At 44.1% G+C, this 23,214-nt stretch overlaps 3 protein-coding genes across 4 annotated transcripts in view; 2 read left to right on the top strand and 1 right to left on the bottom strand.

Moving 5' to 3' along the window:
- Positions 1-14,267, bottom strand: part of LOC132418006 (zinc finger protein 182) — a 28,847-nt gene extending 14,580 nt beyond the window's left edge. For both annotated transcript variants that reach the window (XM_060001906.1, XM_060001907.1), the window contains exons 1-2: positions 14,200-14,267; positions 13,252-13,308 (exon numbers count right to left, since the gene is read on the bottom strand). In XM_060001906.1, the coding sequence (XP_059857889.1) occupies positions 13,252-13,266 (15 nt within the window). In that variant the 5' untranslated portion in view covers positions 13,267-13,308; positions 14,200-14,267. The remainder of the gene's footprint in view (positions 1-13,251; positions 13,309-14,199) is intronic.
- Positions 1-23,214, top strand: part of LOC132417940 (zinc finger protein 81) — a 142,314-nt gene that overhangs the window by 100,161 nt on the left and 18,939 nt on the right. The gene's annotated exons all lie outside the window — the stretch shown is intronic.
- On the top strand, positions 19,797-22,287 carry SPACA5B (sperm acrosome associated 5B). The gene is made up of 4 exons (XM_060002056.1): positions 19,797-19,941; positions 20,599-20,757; positions 22,005-22,082; positions 22,187-22,287. The coding sequence occupies exons 1-4, from the start codon at positions 19,797-19,799 to the stop codon at positions 22,285-22,287; spliced, it is 483 nt and encodes a 160-aa protein (XP_059858039.1).

Raw genomic sequence — 23,214 nt, 5'->3', positions numbered from 1 at the left:
CCTTAAAATAACCAGATAGGAAGGAAGGGAGAGAGAGAGAGAGGGAGGGAGGGAGGGAGGGAGGGAGGGAAGGAGGGAGGGAGGGAGGGAGGAAGGTAGGAAGGTAGGAAGGAAGGAAGGAAGGAAGGAAGGAAGGAAGGAAGGAAGTTTTACATAGGGGCCTTGAGTCACCATGAATAGCATAACAATGTAAGTTTAGGTGGGGGCTGGCCACACCAGAAAGATCAACCACATGATTTAGGGTGGGGGCTTTGGGTCACTCCCAGAGGGGCTGGAGACAGACAGCAGCCACATGGACAATCATGCCTATAAAATGAAGCCCTAATTAAAAACTCTGGGGGACTTCCCTGGTGGTCCAATGGCTAAGGCTCCACGCTCCCAATACAGGGGACCCAGGTTCGATCCCTGGTCTTGGAACTAGATCCCACATGCCGCAACTAAAGATCCTGCAGGCTGCAACTAAAAGATCCTGCATGCGGCAGTGAAGATTCCGAGTGCCACAACTAAGACCTGGTGCAGCCAAAATAAATAAATAAGTAAATGTTTACAAACAAACAAACAAAAAACTCTGAACACCAAGGATCACAAGAACTTCCCTGGTTGACAGAACTCCATGTGTACTATCACACATCAATGCCAATCACACAAAGTCATGCACCCTGACTCCATGGGGAGAGAAAAATGGAAGCTCCATGTTTGGTACTTTCTGGGGCTCTGCCCTATGTACTTCTTCCCTTGGCAGGTTCCAATCTGTATCCTTCCCCTGTAAAAAGCCATAACCATGAGTATAACAGTTTTCAGTGAGTTCTGTGAGTCCCTCCAGTGAATTGTCAAACCCAAGGGTGACCTTGGGGACCCCCAAACTTGTAATTGGTGTCAGAAGTGAGGGTGGTCTCTTATTGGACAGTTCCCTCTAACTTCAGAGTTGTCCAACTCTTCATAGATAGAATGACAGAAAGTCACAAACATGTAGTTATCCCTAAGTTATTTTATAAATTTCATGTGATCCCAATTTAAAAAACAAGCTTTTTAATGGTACTAAACAAGGTAGTACTAAAGATCATATCAAAAAATAAATGTGCAACAATAGCTAGAAAAGTCTGGAAAAGAAAAACTGTGAGGAAGGGAGTAGCCCTACCAAATACCAGAACATACTCTGATACAGGCATTCTCTTAAAGCACAGGGTGAAAGACACACTTTTTAATAAGTGGTGCTGGGTCAACTGGAAAGCAATTTGGGAAAGGCTAAATTGGATCCATACCTCATTACATACACAAGTATAAACACCAAATGGATCGGGGGCTAAATGTAAAAAACGGAAACCAAACAAAGTACTAGAAGAAAGCATGGGTGAATGTCCATATAACCTGAATGGAGGGAAAGACTTTCTAACTATGAATAAAAATTCAGATGTAATAAAAGATTAATAAATACAACCACAAAAATATAAAAACACTTTGGTAAGTCCAAAGACAAATGACAAACCAGTGGGGGAAATCTGTTGCAACATATATCACAAATAAAGATTGTTGTAACATATATCACAGATAAAGATTAATATCCTTAATATATAAAGAACTCTTAAAAATCAAAGGGAAAAGAAGAACAAATATGTGATAGAAAATTAGACAAAAAATATAAGACAATTAACAAGAGATATAAAAATGGCTCTTATAGATATTTTATTTATTTTTTGGCTGCACTATGAGCTTGCAGGATCTTAGTTCCCCAACTAGGAACTGAACCTGGGGCCATGGCAGTGAAAGCGCCGAGTCCTAACCACTGGATCGCCAGGGAACTCCTGTAAATGGCTCTTAAATATATGAAATTACATTCAACTTTACTCATAATAATAGTAATGCTAATTAAAACTATACAGACATACCTTTTCTTACCTAGCAGATTAGAAAAACTTAAAAGCCAGACAATATACTCTGTTGGTACAGCCATAGAGAAATAGGTACTATCACACATTGTTGGTGGGAATGTTAAACAGTACAACCGTTATGGAAGGGAATTTAGCAATATCTAATAAATTGTGTTTACCCTTTGACCTATCAATGCCACTTGTAGGAATTTACATAGAAGATATACTTGCACAAAAAGGAAACAACATATGCACAATATATTTCATTTCAGCATTATTATTATTTTTTTTTTTTTGCGGTACGCGGGCCTCTCACTGTTGTGGCCCTCTCCCATTGCAGAGCACAGGCTCCAGACGCACAGGCTCAGCGGCCATAGCTCATGGGCCCAGCCACTCCGCGGCATGTGGGATCTTCCCGGACCGGGGCATGAACCCGTGTTCCCTGCATCGGCAGGCGGACTCTCAACCACTGTGCCACCAGGGAAGCCCCAGCATTATTCTTAATTACAAAATACTGAAACAACCAAAATTCACATGTATATAGGAGAATGGTTGAACAAACTGGTACATCCACTAATAGAATACTATACAGCTATAAAAATGAATGAGTCACATAAACAGAACAATCCAAAGTTCGTATGAAATCACAAAAGACCCTGAATAGACAAAGCAATCTTGAGAAAGGACAACAAAGCTGGCAGCATCACACACCCTAATTTCAAACTATATTACAAAGCTATAGTAATCAAAATAGTATGGTACTTGCATAAAAACAGAACATAGATCAATGGAACAGAATAGAAGGCCCAGAAATAATCCCATGCATAAATGGTCAATTAATTTATGACAAAGGAGCCAAGACTATACAATGGGGAAAAGACAGCCTCTTCAATAAATTCTAAAATAAACTGTGTTGGGAAAACTGGACAGCCACATGCAAAAGAATGAAACTGGAGCACTATCTTATACTATGTGCAAAAATTAACTCAAAATGGATTAAAGACTTGAACATAAGACCCCAAACCATAAAATTCCTAGAATAAAACATAGGTAGTAAGCTCCTTGACACTGGTCTCGGTAATGATTTTTTTTTGGATTTGACACCAAAAGCAAGGCAACAAAAGCAAAACTCAACAAATAGGACTACATTGAAAAAAAAGAGCTTCAGTACACCAAAGGAATCCATCAACAAAATGAAAAGGCAACCTACCAGATAGGAGAAAACATCTGCAAATCATATAATTGATAAGGGGTTAATATCCAAAATATATAAAGAACTCACATAACTCAGTATCAAAAAAACGAACAACCCAATTAAAAAATAAGCAGAGGGGGTTTCCCTGGTGGCACAGTGGTTGAGAGTCCGCCTGCCGATGCAGGGGACATGGGTTCGTGCCCCGGTCTGGGAAGATCCCACATGCCGCAGAGCGGCTGGGCCTGTGAGCCATGGCCGCTGAGCCTGCACGTCTGGAGCCTGTGCTCCACAAAGGGAGAGGCCACAACAGTGAGATGCCCGCGTACCGCAAAAAAAAAAAAAAAAAAGCAGAGGACCTGAATAGACATTTTTCCAAAGAATACATACAGATGGCCAACAGGAACATTAGAAGATGCACTAATCATCAGAGAAATGCAAATCAAAACTACAATTACCTATCATCTCACACCTGTCAGAATGGCCATTATCAAAGAGACAAGCAATAGCAAGTGTCAGCAAGGATGTGGAGAAAAGGGAATCCTTGTGCACTGTTAGTGAGAATGTAAATTGGTGCAGCCATTAGGGAAAACAGTATACAGGTCCTTCAGAAAATTAAAAATAGGGCTTCCCTGCTGGCGCAGTGGTTGAGAGTCTGCCTGCCGATGCAGGGGACACGGGTTCGTGCCCCGGCCCGGAAGGATACCACATGCCACGGAGCGGCTAGGCCCGTGAGCCATGGCCACTAAGCCTGTGTGTCCGGAGGCTGTGCTGCACAATGGGAGAGGCCACAACAGTGAGAGGCCCGCGTACCGCAAAAAAAAAAAAATTAAAAATAAAATACCATATGATCCAGCAATTCCACTTCTGGGTATTTATTCAAAAGGAAACAAAAACACTGACTGGAAAAGATATTTGCACCTTCATGTTCACTGCAGCATTATTTCCAATAGCCAAGACAAGGACTCAACCTAAGTGTCCATGGCTGGATCAATGGATTAAGAAAATGTGATAAGGAGGCTAGGAAGATGGCGGAAGAGTAAGATGCGGAGATCACCTTCCTCCCCACAGATACACCAGAAATACATCTACACGTGGAACAACTCCTACAGTACACCTACTCAAGGCTGGCAGAAGACCTCAGACCTCCCAAAAGGCAAGAAACTCCCCACGTACCTGGGTAGGGCAAAAGAAAAAAGAATAAACAGAGACAAAAGAATAGGGACGGGGCCCACACCAGTGGGAGGGAGCTATGAAGGAGGAAAGGTTTCCACACACTAGGAAGGCCCTTCACAGGCAGACTGCGGGTGGCGGAGGGGGGAGCTTCGGAGTCACGGAGGAGATCACAGCCACAGGGGTGCGGAGGGCAAAGCGGAGAGATTCCCGCACAGAGGAGTGGTGCCAACTGGCACTCACCAACCCGAGAGCCATCTCTGCTCACCCGCCGGGGCGGGCGGGGGCTGGGAGCTGAGGCTTGGGCTTCGGAGATCGGATCCCAGGGAGAGGACTGGGGTTGGCGACGCGAACACAGCCTGAAGGGGTTAGTGCACCCCTTCAGTGCACTAACCGGGAGGGAGTCCAGGAAAAGGTCTGGACCTGCCAAAGAGGCAAGAAACATTTTCTTCCCTCTTTGTTTCCTGGTGCGCGAGAAGAGGAGATTCAGAGCGCCGTTTAAAGGACCTCCAGAGACGGGCGCGAGCCACGGCTATCAGCACAGACCCCAGAGACGGGCATGAGACGCTAAGGCCACTGCTGCCACCACCAAGAAGCCTGTGTGCGAGCACAGGTCACTATCCCCACCTCCCCTAACGGGAGCCTGTGCAGCCCGCCACTGCCAGGGTCCCGTGATCCAGGGACAACGTCCCCGGGAGAACGCATGGTGCGCCTCAGGCCGGTGCAACGTCAGACCGGCCTCTGCCGTCACAGGATTGCCCTGCATCCATGCCCCTCCCTCCCCCCGGTCTGAGTGAGCCAGAGCCCCTGAATCAGCGGCACCTTTAACCCCGTCCTGTCTGAGCGAAGAATAGACGCCCTCCGGCGACCTATATGCAGAGGCAGTGCCAAATCCAAAGCAGAGCCCCGGGAGCTGAGCGAACAAAGAAGAGAAAGGGAAATTTCTCCCAGCAGCCTCAGGAGCAGTGGATTAAATCTCCACAATCAATTTGATGTACCCTGCATCTGTGGAATACCTGAATAGACAACAAATCATCCCAAATTGAGGAGGTGGACTTTGAGAGCAAGATATATTATTTTTTCCCCTTTTCCTCTTTTTGTGAGTCTGTATGTGTATGCTTCTGTGTGAGATTTCGTCTGTATAGCTTTGCTTTCACCATTTGTCCTAGGGTTCTGTCCATCCATTTTTTGTTTTTTTTTTACTTAAAAATTTTTTTTCTTAATAATTATCTTTTATTTTAATAACTTTATTTTATTTTATCTTACTTTATTTTATTTTATTTTATCCTCTTTCTTTCTCTTCCTTCCTTCCTTCCTTCCTTCCTTTCTTTCTTTCTTTTCTTTCTTTCTTTCTACTTTTTCTCCCTTTTATTCTGAGCCGTGTGGATGAATGGCTCTTGATGCTGCAACCAAGAGTCAGTGCTCTGCCTCTGAGGTGGGAGAGCCAACTTCAGGACACTGGTCCACAAGAGACCTCCCAGATCCATGTAATATCAAACAGTGCAAATCTCCCAGAGATCTCCATCTCAACACCAACACCCAGCTTCACTCAACGACCAGCAAGCTACAGTGCTGGACACCCTATGCCAAACAACTAGCAACACAGGAACACAACCCCACCCATTAGCGGGGAGGCTGCCTAAAATCATAATAAGGCCACAGACACCCCAAAACACACCACCAGATGTGGAACTACCCACCAGAAAGACAAGATCCTGCCTCACCCACCAGAACACAGGCACTAGTCCCCTCCGCCAGGAAGCCTACACAACCCACTGAACCAACTTTAGCCACTGGGGACAGACACAAAAAACAAAGGGAACTACGAACCTGCAGCCTGCAAAAATGAGACCCCAAACACAGTAAGATAAGCAAAATGAGAAGACAGAAAAACACACAGCAGATGAAGGAGCAAGATAAAAACCCACCAGACCTAACAAATGAAGAGGAAATAGACAGTCTACCTGAAAAAGAATTCAGAATAACAATAGTGAAGATGATCCAAAATCTTGGAAATAGAATAGAGAAAATACAAGAAACATTTAACAAGGTCCTAGAAGAACTAAAGAGGAAACAAGCAACGATAAACAAAACAATAAATGAAATTAAAAATACTCTAGGGCTTCCCTGGTGGCGCAGTGGTTGAGAGTCCGCCTGCTGATGCAGGGGACACGGGTTTGTGCCCCGGTCTGGGAAGATCCCACATGCCGCAGAGCGGCTGGGCCCATGAGCCATGGATGCTGAGCCTTCACGTCTGGAGCCTGTGCTCTGCAACAGGAGAGGCCACAACAGTGAGAGGCCCGCATACCGCAAAAAAAGAAAAAAAAAAAAACAACTCTAGATGGGATCAATAGCAGAATACCTGAGGCAGAAGAATGGATAAGTAACCTGGAAGATAAAATAGTGGAAATAACTACTGCAGAGCAGAATAAAGAATAAACAATGAAAAGAACTGAGGAAAATCTCAGAGACCTCTGGGACAACACTGAACGCACCAACATTCGAATTATACGGGTCCCAGAAGAAGAAGAGAAAAAGAAAGGGACTGAGAAAATATTTGAAGAGATTATAGTTGAAAACTTCCCTAATACGGGAAAGGAAACAGTTAATCAAGTCCAGGAAGCACAGAGAGTCCCATACAGGATAAATCCAAGGAGAAACACACCAAGACACATATTAATCAAACTGTCAAAAATTAAATACAGGGCTTCCCTGGTGGCGCAGTGGTTGAGAGTCTGCCTGCCGATGCAGGGGACAAGGGTTCGTGCCCCGGCCCAGGAAGATCCCACATGCCGCGGAGTGGCTGAGCCCGTGAGCCACGGCCGCTGAGCCTGCATGTCCGGAGCCTGTGCTCCACAACGGGAGAGGCCACAACAGCGAGAGGCCCGCGTACCGCAAAAAAAAAAAAAAAATTAAATACAAAGAAAACATATTAAAAGCAGCAAGGGAAAAACAACAAATAACACACAAGGGAATCCCCATAAGGTTAACAGCTGATCTTTCAGCAGAAACTCTGCAAGCCAGAAGGGACTGGCAGGACATATTTAAAGTGATGAGGGAGAAAAACCTACAACCAAGATTACTCTACCCAGCAAGGATCTCATTCAGATTTGATGGAGAAATTAAAACCTTTACAGAGCAGCAAAAGCTGAGAGAGTTCAGCACCACCAAACCAGCTTTACAACAAATGCTAAAGGAACTTCCCTAGGCAGGAAACATAACAGAAGGAAAAGACCTACAATAACAAACCCAGAACAATTAAGAAAATGGGAATAGGAACATACATACTGATAATTACTTTAAATTTAAATGGATTAAATGCTCCCACCAAAAGACACAGACTGGCTGATGGATACAAAAGCAAGACCCATATATATGCTGTCTACAAGAGACCCACTTCAGACCTAGAGACACATACAGACTGAAAGTAAGGGGATGGAAAAAGATATTCCATGCAAATGGAAACCAAAAGAAAGCTGGAGTAGCAATTCTCATATCAGACAAAATAGACTTTAAAATAAGGACTATTAAAAGAGACAAAGAAGGACACTACATAATGATCAAGGGATCGATCCAAGAAGAAGATATAACAATTGTAAATATTTATGCACCCAGCATAGAACACCTCAATACATAAGTCAAATACTAACAGCCATAAAAGGGGAAATCAACAGTAACACATTCATCATAGGGGACTTTAACACCCCACTTTCACCAATGGACAGATCATCCAAAATGAAAATAAATAAGGAAACACAAGCTTTACATGATACATTAAACAAGATGGACTTAATTGATATTTATAGGACATTCCATCCAAAAACAACAGAATACACATTTTTCTCAAGTGCTCATGGAACATTCTCCAGGATAGATCATATCTTGGGTCACAAATCAAGCCTTGGTAAACTTAAGAAAATTGAAATTGTATCAAGTATCTTTTCCAACCACAACGTTATGAGACTAGATATCAATTACAGGAAAAGATCTGTAAAAAATACAAACATATGGAGGCTAAACAATACACTACTTCATAACAGAGTGATCACTGAAGAAATCAAAGAGGAAATCAAAAAATACGTAGAAACAAATGACAGAGGAGACACGACGACCCAAAACCTATGGGATGCAGCAAAAGCAGTTCTAAGAGGGAAGTTTATACCAATACAATCCTACCTTAAGAAACAGGAAACATCTCGAATAAACAACCTAACCTTGCACCTAAAGCACTTAAAGAAAGAAGAACAAAAAAACCCCAAAGTTAGCAGAAGGAAAGAAATCATAAAGGTCAGATCAGAAATAAATGAAAAAGAAATGAAGGAAACGATAGCAAAGATCAATAAAACTATAAGCTGGTTCTTTGAGAAGAGAAACAAAATTGATAAACCGTTAGCCAGACTCATCAAGAAAAAAAGGGAGAAGACTCAAATCAATAGAATTAGAAATGAAAAAGGAGAAGTAACAACTGACACTGCAGAAATACAAAACATCATGAGAGATTACTACAAGCAACTCTATGCCAATAAAATGGACAACCCGGACGAAATGGCCAAATTCTTAGAAATGCACAACCTGCCAAGACTGAATCAGGAAGAAATAGAAAATATGAAGAGACCAGTCACAAGCACTGAAATTGAAACTGTGATTAAAAATCTTCCAACAAACAAAAGCCCAGGACCAGATGGCTTCACGGGCCAATTCTATCAAACATTTAGAGAAAAGCTAACACCTATCCTTCTCAAGCTCTTCCAAAATATAGCAGAGAGAGGAACACTCCCAAACTCATTCTACGAGGCCACCATCACCCTGATACCAAAACCAGACGAGGATGTCGCAAAGAAAGAAAACTACAGGCCAATAACACTGATGAACATAGATGCAAATATCCTCAACAAAATACTAGCAAACAGAATCCAACAGCACATTAAGAGGATCATACACCATGATCAAATGGGGTTTATTCCAGGAATGCCAGGATTCTTCAATATACGCAAATCAATCAATGTGATACACCATATTAACAAATTGAATGAGAAAAACCGTATGATCATCTCAACAGATGCATACAAAGCTTTTGACAAAATTCAACACCCATTTATGATAAAAACACTGCAGAAAGTAGGCATAGAGGGAACTTTCCTCAACATAATAAAGGCCATATATGACAAACTCACAGCCAACATCATCCTCAATGGTGGAAAACTGAAAGCATTTCCACAAAGATCAGGAACAAGACAAGGTTGCCCACTCTCACCACTCTTACTCGACATAGTTTTGGAAGTTTTAGCCACAGCAATCAGAGAAGTAAAAGAAATAAAAGGAATCCAAATCAGAAAAGAAGAAGTAAAGCTGTCACTGTTTGCAGATGACATGATACTATATATAGAGAATCCTAAAGATGCTACCAGAAAACTACTAGAGCTAATTAATGAATCTGGTAAAGTAGCAGGATACAAAATTAATGCACAGAAATCCCTGGCATTCCTATACACTAATGATGAAAAATCTGAAACTGAAATTAAGAAAACACTCCCATTTACCATTGCAAGAAAAAGAATAAAATATCTAGGAATAAACCTACCTAAGGAGACAAAAGACCTGTATGCAGAAAATTATAAGACACTGATGAAAGAAATTAAAGATGATACAAATAGATGGAGAGATACACCATGTTCTTGGATTGGAAGAATCAACATTGTGAAAATGACTCTACTACCCAAAGCAATCTACAGATTCAATGCAATCCCTATCAAACTACCACTGGCATTTTTCACAGAACTAGAACCAAAAATTTCACAATTTGTATGGAAACACAAAAGACCCCGAATAGCCAAAGCAATCTTGAGAACGATAAATGGAGCTGGAGGAATCAGGCTCCCTGACTTCAGACTATACTAGAAAGCTACAGTAATCAAGACAGTATGGTCCTCACACAAAAACAGAAATATAGATCAACGGAACAGGATAGAAAGCCCAGAGATAAACCCACGCACATATGGTCACCTTATCTTTGATAAAGGAGGCAAGAATATACAGTGGAGAAAAGACAGCCTCTTCAATAAGTGGTGCTGGGAAAACTGGACAGGTACCTGTAAAAGTATGAGGTTAGAACACTCCCTAACAGTGTACACAAAAATAAGCTCAAAATGGATTAAAGACCTAAATGTAAGGCCAAAAACTATCAAAGTCTTAGAAGAAAACAAAGGCAGAACACTCTTATGACATAAATCACAGCAAGATCCTTTTTGACCCACCTCTTAGAGAAATGGAAATAAAAACAAAAATAAACAAATGGGACCTAATGAAACTTCAAAGCTTTTGCACAGCAAAGGAAACCATAAACAAGACCAAAAGACAACCCTCAGAATGGGAGAAAATATTTGCAAATGAAGCAACTGACAAAGGATTAATCTCCAAAATTTACAAGCAGCTCATGCAGCTCAATATCAAAAAAACAAACAACTGAATCCAAAATTGGGCAGAAGACCTAAATAGACATTTCTCCAAAGAAGATATACAGATTGCCAGCAAACACATGAAAGAATGCTCAACATCATTAATCATCAGAGAAATGCAAATCAAAACTACAATGAGTTATCATCTCACACCTGTCAGAATGGCCATTATCAAAGAGACAAGCAATAGCAAGTGTCAGCAAGGATGTGGAGAAAAAGGAATCCTTGTGCACTGTTAGTGATAATGTAAATTGGTGCAGCCATTAGGGAAAACAGTATAGAGGTTCTTGAAAAAATTAAAAATAGGGCTTCCCTGGTGTGCAGTGGTTGAGAGTCCACCTGCTGATGCAGGGGACACGGGTTCCTGCCCCGGTCCGGGAAGATCCCACATGCCACGGAGCGGCTGGGCCCGTGAGCCACGGCCGCTGAGCCTGCGCATCCAGAGCCTGTGCTCCGCAACGGGAGAGACCACAACAGTGAGTGGCCCGCGCACCGCAACGAAGAGTAGCCCCCGCTCGCCACAACTAGAGAAAGCCCGCCCACAGCAACGAAGACCCAACCAAAAATAAATAAATTAATTAATTTTTAAAAACCTCAATAGTGATAAAACAAACAATCCAATTTAAAAATGGGCAGAAGACCTGATTGGACACTTTGCCAAAGAGGATATGTAAAAAGTAAATAAGTATTTATAAAGATATTCAACATCATTGGCCATTAGGGCAATGCAAATTAAAGCCATTATGAGATAACACTACACACTAGAATGAGTAAAATTAAAAACGCAGTTGACCCTTGAACAACATGGGTTTGAGCTGCATGGGTCCACTTATATGTGGATTTTTTTCAGTAAATGCATACTACAGTACTACACGATCTGCAAGTTAGTTGGAAACACACATACAGAGGGCCGACTGTAGGTGGATTTTCAACTACTGGGGGAGTCAGTGCCCCTAACCCCAGCGTTATTCAAGTGTCAACGGTACTGACAATACCAAGTGCTGGCAAAAATGTGAAGCAATTGGAATTCTTAAACATTACTGGTGGAAATGAAAAATAATTCAACCATCCTAGAAAACAATTTGGCAGATTCCTAAAAAGTTAAGCCATACACTTACCACATGACCCAGCAATCCAATATTTACTCTAGAGAAATGAAAACATATGTTCACACAAAAACCTGTATATGAATGTTTAAAGTAGCTCTACTCACAACTGCCAAAAACTGAAAATAATTCAAATGTCTTTCAAAAGGAAAATGGATAAATAAGCTGTGGTACATCTACATCATGGAATGCCACTCAGCACTAAAAAGCAAAGAACTATGGACACACACAACTTGGCTGAATCTCCAGGGAATCATACTGAGTGAAAATAAATCCAATCTCAAAAGGTTACAGACTATGTGCTTTGATTTATATCACATTCTTGAAATGACAAAATTCTAGAAATGGAGAACAGATCAGTAATTGCTAGAAGTCTAGGCATAGGGTGAGGGGGGGAAAGGGATTGATGTGGCTATAAAAGGGTAACATAAGGGATCCTTGTGGTGATGGAACTGTGTCTTAACCATATCAATGTGAATATCCTGGTTGTGACATTGTGCTATAATTTTGCAAGATGCTACCATTGATGCAAACTGGGTAAAGATCTCTCTGTATTATTTTTACAACTGCATGTCAATCAATTGTTGCAAAAGAAAGTTTAATTTGAAAAAAGGAAAGTTATATACTGTATGATACCATTTATATGACATTCCTGAAGAGATAAAACTCTAGTGACACAGAACAGGTCTGTGGTTGCCTGAGGTTACAGGGAGGGGAGGATATGACTGAAAGGGGTTGCATGAGGCAGCTCTTTGGCGGGATGAAACTATTCTCTATCCCATAGATTAGTTATAACAATCTACACAGGTGTTAACATTTATCGACCTGAACAACAAAATCAATTTTACAGTACACTAATTTTAAAAATAAAAAAAATTTAAGTGAAAGAAAAAAGATGGTGGGCTGTGGGTGCCTACAGGACTTTGTCCCTGGCCAAATGAGAATCAAAAGTCCAACTGAGAAAATTACTTCAGCAAAATCATTTGGAAGACAAACAAATTCCCTAAGATATTTCATTCCCAAATTACATCTAGATATTATGTCTCCAGCTCACTGAAGAATGCTATAAGGAATATCTGCAGGAAACCAGAGACTGCATTTATCATTAGGCTGTGATTGACGACAATTCCACCATTCACACGAAGATTCAGCAAAGAAATGCCTTGAAAGGCAATTGCAGGAAACCTTTACTTCCCTGAGGGCTTGATGAGTAAAGTGAGCCAGACTACCTCTGGCTGCCAGAGGCTCAAAGAGAAATTTGCAACTCAACTAATATTGTACTGCGTAACTGTCTGTTGCCCTAAGTCATTTGTCTACATTCTAACCTGGCCTTGCTGCTGTCTCATTTTCCCTGATTCTAATGCTTATTTATAAATAATTTTCTTTTATGTCTGAGATTCCTACATCACTCATCACATTCATGGTAAAATAAAAGAAGGAACACACAATATCCTTACCTGGGCTTTGGCCATTTCCTGCTCTTCTTGGGAAAAGACAGATGTGTGAAGCCTGAGCTAAAAGAGTGGAGAAGTGGAGAGCATATGAGAGACCCCATCAGGCTTCCAGTGCCCAGAATTATCGGCCTAGAAATCCCCTCACATGAAGCTGCTCTGTGGAAGTTTGGGCGACCATGTGGTTTTAACAACCACTTGTGTATTCTTGAGTATTTTCCTCATGTGAACATCTAACACAAAAGGTTTTCTTCTATACATACTTGTGTACTGACTCAGAAATTGTATTTCTAGGTATTTTCCTTAATGAAATAATGTATCATAATTTCTCTTTAAGTACCTTCATCTCAGCATTGACTTTAACAATGCCAAACTTAAACGATCCTCTATGACCCATGATATGGGATTAATAAGGAAATACAAGGGATTAAATTCTATGTAGCTACTGAAAATAATGTTGTATGGTACTGTACACTTATTATCTGTGTATTTTCTGTACATATATCTAAATTACAAGTTTTTTAAATGTTACAGAATAAATCTTTAAGCTGAATCGCAGTAACTTCTAAATGAAAACAAAGGCAGGTTATCAAACTTAAGGAACCCATTTTAAAACCATACGTTAAATGTTTAAAAATGCATATCCCTTATACACACTAAAAAGTGTCTAAAGAATGAACATTTAAACAGAGTGGGCTAAAATTAGTTCTTTTTTATTTTCTTCTCTATTTTCTAATCAATCTATAATGCAAATGTGTTACTTACGTGTTAAATGCCAAAAAACCCCACTGAACTTTAACACTATTATTCCCAGGCGTTTTAAGCCCCATCCCCACCCCCACCCCGCCTGACCCCACAACACCAGACCCTGCCCACGCCTCCCAAGCCCCAGGCTCTGCGCGAGGCCCCTAATCAGGTGAGTTCTCTCTGGTGCCTCTTCTTGCTTCTCCTCACCTCACTGGGGACGTCTTGCCCAGGAGCCAAAAGGAAGCCTTCGGGTGCAGATTCACTTCAGCTGGAGCATTCACACAAGGCCCCTACCTCGGGGCTCGGGCAAGGGGAGAGGAACAGAGGGAGAGGCGGGGGCGCCTAAGGAGGAGCTTGAGGGGTGCGTATGAACCCTTAGCGCAGGTCACTGTGCTGGAAAATGTGTAAAAGTCAACGTTTAATATGCCCCATTCAACCCCGACTAGCCCCATAACTTTGTCTACCATTGAGCCCACAAACCCTCATTCGCTGACCTCTCGGTCCACCCCACAACCTCCCACATCAGTGACCCCCCCAACACCCGCTTCATTCGTCCCCCAGAACTCCCCATCACTCAGCCCATCACCCCTACTACTCGCCCCCTCAACCTCTCTCTCGACACAGATTTTGTGCTCGCTGCAGAGGAGACCGTTACGAAAACTGGCCCCAAGAAGCACTTCCGCTTTGGGACCAACTCCGGCTCCGCAGCCCAGAGGGCTGTAGCGGCCGGTGTGCGCACGCTCAGTGGGGGCTTTGAGCCCGCGTACACCAATAGTCAACATGGGGACCCCTCCCGCCTGCCGGACGCGAATGCGACGGGGCTGCAGCGCAGGCGCAGAGGGGAGATGGCCGCTCCGGTGACGTCACTGCTCTGAAACGATGGCCGCGCCCACTGCGTCTCTTCCCTTCGAGGGCGGCAGTGTAGAACAGGTGCTTACTTTAAATTTGCGGAGGCCGTCATTCCTAAGACTCCAAAGATCGGTTTCCTTATGGAGGGAGGGAAAGGGCCCAATTAAGGAGAATACTAGCAGGCAGGAATTTCATGTCTTGAACCTGGAGGGCAGTATCGGGTTTGCAGGTGTAATTGAATAGGAAGTCGGGATGCGTGGCGGAATTGCTCAGCATGCACAAAGGCTAGGAGGTAGGGAGAGGTCACTGGCTCCATCCAGTGACTAAGGCTGGGAGTTTACAGCCTAGCGTTTGAAGGACGGTGTGCAGACAAACAAGAAGCTGAAGAATAAATAAATGGCCACCTAGTACACGCACACACCGGGATGAAGGGGATGTGTTAAGTAGTGACTGACAATGTTGTTGTCTCAGGATGGGCAGGGACGATCTCCTTTTGTCGGGGGTGACAGTTACGCTGGTCAAAAGGAGCCGGCCGCACAAATATTTGAAGCAAAGAGCTTTGTGGTGGAGGGCGCGGCTGTTAAAAAGGCCCTGAAGTAGGACCTGGTTTGGCACGTTGGAGGAACAGAAACAGTGTCAGTGTGTTGGGCATATAGAAGGTGTGGGCAAGGGAGAAGTGAGTGGGTGCCAGATGCTGTAGGGCCTCCTCTGCCAGGGACAGAGCTCATGTCTCATTCTGACATAATGGGATGCCATTAAGGGGGATCAGATTTTTAAAACACCAGTCTGAAGCAATCCAGCATTATATATTAACTTTAAAAATACACGTAGATTAGACTCTTGTTTATTGCCTGTCTTGTACCACTAGGACATGAGCTCCGCAGAAATTTGCTTAAGCACCTCCCATATGCCAGGTAGTGTTCTACATATTGGGAATACTGCAGGAGAGAAAACAGAACCAACCAACCAAACAAACGTGATGGAGACAGCCTGGTTGCAAACTCCCACCTACCAGCTGTGTAATCTAGGGCAGGACTCAACTCCTCTGTGCTGAATTTCCTCATCTATAAAATGGGGGATAATGACAGCACCTACCTCGTTTGGACTGTGGTGACAAATGAGCTGATAATTGTAAATGGCTTAGAACAATGCCTGGAACACAGCAAGTGCTGTGTAACTGATGATGATGATTAAAATAAAATTAGATGTGTGTATGTATAAAACTTTTTTTAATAAGAAGAAAAAAATAAAAAGATGACCTGCAGGCTGCTTTGTGGATGACAGATTGCAGAGGGCAAGGGCGAAAACAGGGAGAACAATAAGGAGGCTCCTGCCAACAGGCCCAGCAAGTGATAATGGAGGCTCAGACCTAGCTCAGTATCTCCTGTGTGCCAGGCACTGTGTGAAGCACATGACATGACCTGCCTCAGATAGTCCCCACTTTCTGTGAACAATCCTGTGGTCCCACCCATCTTGTTAGGTGAGGAAACTGAGTCCCAGAGAGACTAAGTAACTTGCCCAAAGTCACACAGTTTCCCAAGATCAGATCCTTAACTTCTACCCAATAATACTCTTCTTTTGTTTATTCAGTATCCCACAGAACTTCCAGAAAATATCTGAGGGTGTTCATTCCAGAACCATTAAAACCAGGCAAGGAATTTTTTTTTTGGGGGGGCAGGAATATAGATGGAGCTTCCTAGCAGACAAAGCAAAGAGAGAAAGCAGGGAAGTTACTCAGGTCTCTTGCTCTCTTAAGGATCTGTACCTCCTGGGTACAAAACTTGTCAACTCTCTTAATGAATTAGGATGTGGAAAATAGGAGGGGCTGGACCTTTAGGGCCCCTGTCAGTCTGGCCTCTTCCATCCTGTAAACATAACTTCTCCACCACCTTGTACACACATATATATACACACACCCCTGTGTGGAGGGGGAAATCCTATAGGGTTGGTGGGTGTTGGGGTACAGTGATTTCCAGCTCCAAAAATATTCTGAGCCAGTGATACAGCCCTGCAGAAACTGTCCCAGGGTTCACAGTGCATATCCACAAGCTATGTGAAACCAGATTTTCTGCTGTGGAGCTAGGATGCCCACTCTCTGTCCTGGGCATCCTCTACCATCAGTCCCTACAGGTACAAACTCATTCAGTGGCCTAAGCAGCAGGTAGCTAGGTGAAGGGGTGTGGAAAGCTGACAGGTAGCTGGTCCCACCACAGAACCTGCACGATGTGACACTCCAACCCAAAGGCCACCCCCACCTCGCTGGTGAGTCATTAAAACTGCTCTTAAGATACATTTTCTCAAAACTGTGGAAGTGTTGCCAATGGTGAGCAATCATTTTGGACCATGAGGTAGCAGGTGAGTTTGGCAGAGCTACAGCATACGAGCAGCCAGCTCTCTGGTGAGCTTGGAGCTGCCACTCTAGCCCTCCAAGAGAGGAATCCCCTTCCATCCTCTTGAAGCTATTGGTATTTAGGGTGGTATTGGTATGTGCAGCCAAACTGAATCCTGAACAATACATCAGACTTTTCTGTCTTGGCAGATGTGTCACTAAACAGAGACATGTGGGACCAGGGAGGGCAGGGGGCGGTGAATAATGGTGAATGAAGGACAAATTGGGAATGAATGGGGGCAAGGAGAGACAAAGGGGAATGGCAGGGAGGTGAATGAGCAGTAGAGTGGAGTGAATGTGGGTAGTGTGGGACAGAGTGAGGAAATAACTACGCATTCAAGTTTTTTTTTTTTTTTTTTTTTTTTTTTTTTTTTTTTTTTTTTTTGCGGTACGCGGGCCTCTCACTGTTGTGGCCTCTCCCGTTGCGAAGCACAGGCTCCGGACGCGCAGGCTCAGCGGCCATGGCTCACGGGCCCAGCCGCTCCGTGGCATGTGGGATCTTCCCGGACCGGGGCACGAACCCACGTCCCCTGCATCGGCAGGCGGACTCTCAACCACTGCGCCACCAGGGAAGCCCTACGCATTCAATTTTGAATCAGTTTAAGCTTATGGATGAGACTGAGTAAGTGATGGGGAAATGAGGCACCGTCTAAGTGGCAAAAAGTGAAAGATGGAGTGGACTGTGAGTGAATGGGGCAATGAAAGGTGGTGAATGTGAATGGGGTTGATAAAGCATGAGAGTGCAAGTTGATATGAGTACTAAGGATTGAAGTGTAAATGAATGATGGTTTATGGAGCACAATATGAGTAAGGAGAGGTGAATTTAGGGAGAAAGTAGCAGTGAATGGAAGTCATGTGAGGCACAGAGGGAAGAATGGGGGACACAAGGGGCAGAATAAGAGGAAACAGAAATGAATACAAGGTAGAATGTGAATAAGTGAATCGAGTCGAGTTTGTTTGAGTGGGGATACTACGAGGGAGGAGAGCGACCAGAGGTGAATAAGAGGCAGACTGGGATTAGATGGGGTAGGTATGCGGGGCAGCATTCCAGTAATGTGCAGAGATCCCAGTGGGAATCAGCCCAGGTGAATGAGCAAAAGCATGTGCGTGAATGGAGGTAATGTTGGGCACAGTGAGAGGGGATGGAAGTAAAGAGCAGAAGAAGGTGAGTAATTGGGTATTGTGAGGCAAGGGGAGAGGGGATGAAGGTCACATAGCCCAAGGTGAGTAAAGTGGGGGAAATGGAGCCCAATGTGAGCAAAAAGTGGTAAATCCGAGGCGGAGTGTGACTGAACGAGGGTACCGCAAGGCAGAGTGGGAGCAACTCAAAATGAATCGGGAACAGAACAAGAGTGATGAGTGGAAACAGGGGTTACATCGGGAGTGACTTTAAATGAATGAGATAATGGGAGGCGGTGAAGATTGAGAAAGAATGGAGGTGACCAAGTGTAGAGTGAGTATGTGTGGATAACTTGGGCTAGTGTTTGGGAGTAATACAGTTTCAGGAAATGCAGGTAATATGGGAGAAGCGCTTGAGAGAATAGAAGTGAAGAAGGGGCAGAAATAGAGTGAATGAGGGAGGGAATGAGGCCCAGAGTCAATGAACAAAGGTGAAGGATGGGCCACGTGAGAGCGGATGGGAGTCATTTGATGCGGTGTCAGGCAGTGAAGGTGGAAGTAGGAAATGAGAGTCTGAGTGGGAGTGAATGGAGGTGAAGAAGGAATAGGATGTGAGAGAGCTTGGGTAAGAGTAAGTAGAGGGTTAGGGAATTGCAGTAACACGAGGCCCAGTGTGAATGAATATAGGTGGATAAGAGGCAGTGTAAGTGGACGAGGGAATAAAACGTAGAATGAGAACGGGGGTGAAAAAGCAGTAGAGTGAACATGTATATGTAATATGTAATGTGGGGCAGAGTCTGATTAAATGGGTGTAACATGGGGCAGATTCCAGTAAATGAGGGTGGAACGAGCACACTAAGTGAAGAGAGGTGAAGGAGGTGAATAGAAGTAATGTGGAACAAAGGGGAGAGCACAGTGGTCATATTTTATAAAGCATGAGGAATCCGAGGTGGTAGTAGGCATGGTGTAGTGACCAGAGCTGACTACTCAGCAGAGTGGGGGAAATGGAGGTGATGAGGGGCAGAATGAGTGGAAATGGAGGTAACCAAGTGGTAGAGCATGATTAATGGGAGTAGAGTGGGACAGTGTTAAGGAATGTAGGGGAATGTGGGCTGAGTGTGAGGTCTAGTACCTGGGACCTGTCTGTCCTTTTTGTGTCCCAAGCCCCTCTCTCCCTGCATCCCTTTCTGATATCTCTGGGTTTCTCCCTGTCCTTGTCTCCTTCCACCTCTGTGTATACATTAGTATCTTTCTTTTTCTTTGTTTCTGTCTTTAACAGAGCTAGCACAGGGGAAGATGGTGAGATGCCCAACCCTCTGGCTTCTCTGTTCCAGAATCTGTCACTTAGATCTTCACAGAGCCCAAAATTCCAGCATACCCTTAGTTCTGAGCACTGAAGGGTGAGTCTGAAGCAATGGGTCAGTTAGGAGGGCTTATGCATGTCATAATGCAGGCCTGGGACACTATGGTGGTGACCCTGGCCATGCTGATGCCTGCCACTGTGGATGCCAAGATCTTCCAACGCTGCGACCTGGCAATGAAGCTGGAGGAGGTGGGCCTCAATGGCTTCAAGGGCTACACCATTGGAGGCTGTGAGACTCGTCACCCCATGCCACGAGCCGCCCACCACACTCAGACCCAAGCCCTCCCCCATTGCCATTTGTTCCCTCCCAGGCTAGGGAATGATCCTCTCAGTCACCCTCTGACTATGATGAGTACTTTAACTAACTCTAGTTTCATCATCATTGCCTTCACAACCATTTACCCTCATCTCTACTAACACCACCATCACTACCATCAATGTCATCACTGCTGTTATCACTATGGATACCATCACCACCACCATTACTGGTATCTCACCAGAATCACCAACATCAACCCCAAACCAAGAATTCACCCCCAACAACTAAGATGAAAACCATCCCTGGGGGCTTCCCTGGTGGCGCAGTGGTTGAGAGTCCACCTACCGATGCAGGGGATGCGGGTTCGTGCCCCGGTCTGGGAGGATCCCACATGCCGCGGAGCGGCTGGGCCCGTGAGCCATGGCTGCTGAGCCTGCGCGTCCGGAGCCTGTGCTCTGCAACGGGAGAGGCCACAACAGTGAGAGGCCCGCGTACCGCAAAAAAACCCAAAAAACAAAAAAGCAAACAAACAAACACAAACCCATCCCTGCCCCATTCCCTCATCCTACCCTCTCCCCTATTCCCAAGACCCATGCCCATCTGCTACCTCCCCCCTCCCTGCCCCAGTGCTGTGCATGGCACACTATGAAAGTGGCTTTGACACCTCCTTCGTGGACCACAATCCTGACGGCAGCAGTGCATATGGCATTTTCCAGCTGAACTCCACCTGGTGGTGTGACAGTGGTGTTACACCTACCCAGAACCTCTGTCACATGGAGTGTCATGGTGAGGCAGCATTGAGGACACCTTGAAGCCCTGCCTGGCCTCACTCCCCAACACGCAGAGGGCAAGACTGTCTAAACCATAGCCTTGAGTAACAAGCAGAAAAATGATAGGGAAAGGAGCAGACTTGCCTGGGCTGTTACAGACACCAGCCTGTATCCTTACCCAGACTGCACTGAGATGTTGTCTAGGTAAGGAGGACTCAGAGCTCCCAAACCTCACCTAGAATGGAGACTGCCATTTTCTAGGACTCAGGAAACAATACACTTAGCTCCAAGTGGAATGGAGGGGGAAACTGTCCTGATTTGGGGTTGGGGCTGTCCAGGCCCTGAAGGAAGAAGCAGATATCTGTCTGTAGGAACAGAAACAAGGTACCTCTGTGCAGAAAGGAGAGAATTTTCCAGACGAGAGTGTGGTATTGTTGAGGACAAAATTGAATAGCAGTAGAAGTTGTTCAGGGTTGGCCAAAATGGTGTTTGAGGTTGTCCAAGATAGGCCAAAATGGAGACTGTGGTTATTTGGGACCAGCCCAAGTGGAGGTTGAAGTTGTCCAAGTCCTGCCACAGTGACAGAAGAGATCACCCAGGACTTGCCAGCTTGAAGGCTGAGGTTATCCAGGACTAGTCAACATAGTGGTTGAGATCATTAACTAGTCAGAATGGCAGTTAAGGTCATCCTCGTCTAGCCACCATAGCAGTTGATGTCATCTAGGACCAGGCACCATGGTAGCTGACATTGAACAGGACTAGCCAACATAGAGACTGAGGTCACTTGTAACTAGTAAAAATGGGTGTTGATGTTATCCAGGACCTGACAACATAGTGTTTGAAGAGTCCCCAGGACTGACCAACCTTGCAGTGAAGTGGCTTTCCAGCCAGCCAACAGCCATTGCATTTGAGATCATTCATAACCACACAAAATTACAGTTGAAGTCATCTGGAACTGGCCAACATGGAGTCTGAGGTTGTCCAGGACCAGCCAATATGGTGGTTGAGGTTATTCATAACCAACAAACATGACAGTCAAGATCACTCAGGATCAGTCAATGAGTTAAGGTTGTACAGAACCAGTCAACATGGCAGTTGATGTAATTCATAGCCAGCTAATAAGTGAATCAAGGTCATCTAAAATCAGGCAATATAGTGGTTGAAGTTATTCAGGCCCCAAGAAACCCAGAACCCCTTGTCCCTTCATACACTGTCACCCTGTCCCCAATACACCAGATTACTATATCCCTCCCTTCCTCCTAGAACTGTTCAACCGCCATATTCTGGATGACATCATGTGTGCCAAGCAGATAGTGTCCTCACAAAACAGTATGAATACCTGGGAAGTCTCATGGGGATGTCTTGGACTCTGGGCAGCCAGGATAGTGGCACTACCACCCCATCAGCCTGTCCACTTCATCCTCCCTCTCTCCCTTCATTTCCCAGGGATTCTTGGAGCCAGCACTATTCTGGCCATGATTTATCTGAATGGCTCAAGGGGTGTCATATGTATGCAAAACCTTACACAACAGAAATTAATTCATGACTCAGCTTCCCAGAGATAGAGATTTCATTTTCCTTTCTGTCCTTTCTTTTGTGGATTTAATAAAGGATGATATCTATAAACAATTCAAGAGACCCCTGATGTCTGACTCTCTTCATTTTTCCAATGCCTGAAGATACCCCTATTCAATCACTCCCTCCATATATTCAAAGCTGTAATCAGGCGACACAAGCTCACTCAGGGTGGGGGTGGAGGATAATGTAGTGATTAAGAGCATAGGTTCTCCTGGGTTCAGAAACAATCTCTACCACTTACTGTCCCCAAGTTGCCTTGGGTAAGGCACTTAATTTCTTTGTGCCTCAGTTTCCTCATCTGCAAAATGAGGATGATAGTGGTAGTAACTATCTCATGGGTTGTTGAGAGAATTAAATGAATTAATGTTTGTAAAGCACATAAAGTGTTTAGTACACAAGACAATTCTAGGTCTGGAAATAGAAGGGTGAGGTGGGGAGGTATGAAAATTGGCTTCCCTTAAAAAGTATCACTCTCAGTTGAAGTAACTACAGGGTCTTTAATTAAGGTAGATACAGTCTCTTCAGGGGAAAATGGAATTGGTTTCAGCTTACAGAGAAAGCTCAGTGGGAATTAGGATTTTAAAGTATTCACATTCTCCCACATCCTCCCACATTATTACCATTCTAACTCTCAGCCCCCAACTCCTTCTTTCATGATCTGTAACCAAAGTTTCAAATGACAAACTGGAAATTTAGGCCAGGAATTCAATGGATGCACAAGGTAATAATTATCTTTACAGAATCCCCAGGTTTCGGTCTATGTCTTGAGCAGAGAAATTCGGAATTTGAACTTGCCATTCTTTCTCTTTGTGCTGACCAGCCCCATTGGAAGCAGCCACCCCCGTGAGGAAGCAGTCCCTCACGTCCTCTGTACTCTTTGGTTGGGGTGGATATT

This window comes from Delphinus delphis, chromosome X (assembly GCF_949987515.2).
Source record: "Delphinus delphis chromosome X, mDelDel1.2, whole genome shotgun sequence".
NCBI lineage: Eukaryota > Metazoa > Chordata > Mammalia > Artiodactyla > Delphinidae > Delphinus > Delphinus delphis.
The sequence above is the reverse complement of the archived record's forward strand: the minus strand, read 5'-3'. Positions and strand labels throughout refer to the sequence as shown.

Coding starts and splice junctions, on each gene's coding strand:
- SPACA5B (XM_060002056.1), top strand. CDS start 19,797: ATGCAGGCCTGGGACACTATGGTGGTGACCCTGGCCATGCTGATGCCT. Junction 19,942..20,598: donor GGGCTACACCATTGGAGGCT/GTGAGACTCGTC, acceptor TCCCTGCCCCAG/TGCTGTGCATGGCACACTAT. Junction 22,083..22,186: donor ACAAAACAGTATGAATACCT/GGGAAGTCTCAT, acceptor CTTCATTTCCCA/GGGATTCTTGGAGCCAGCAC.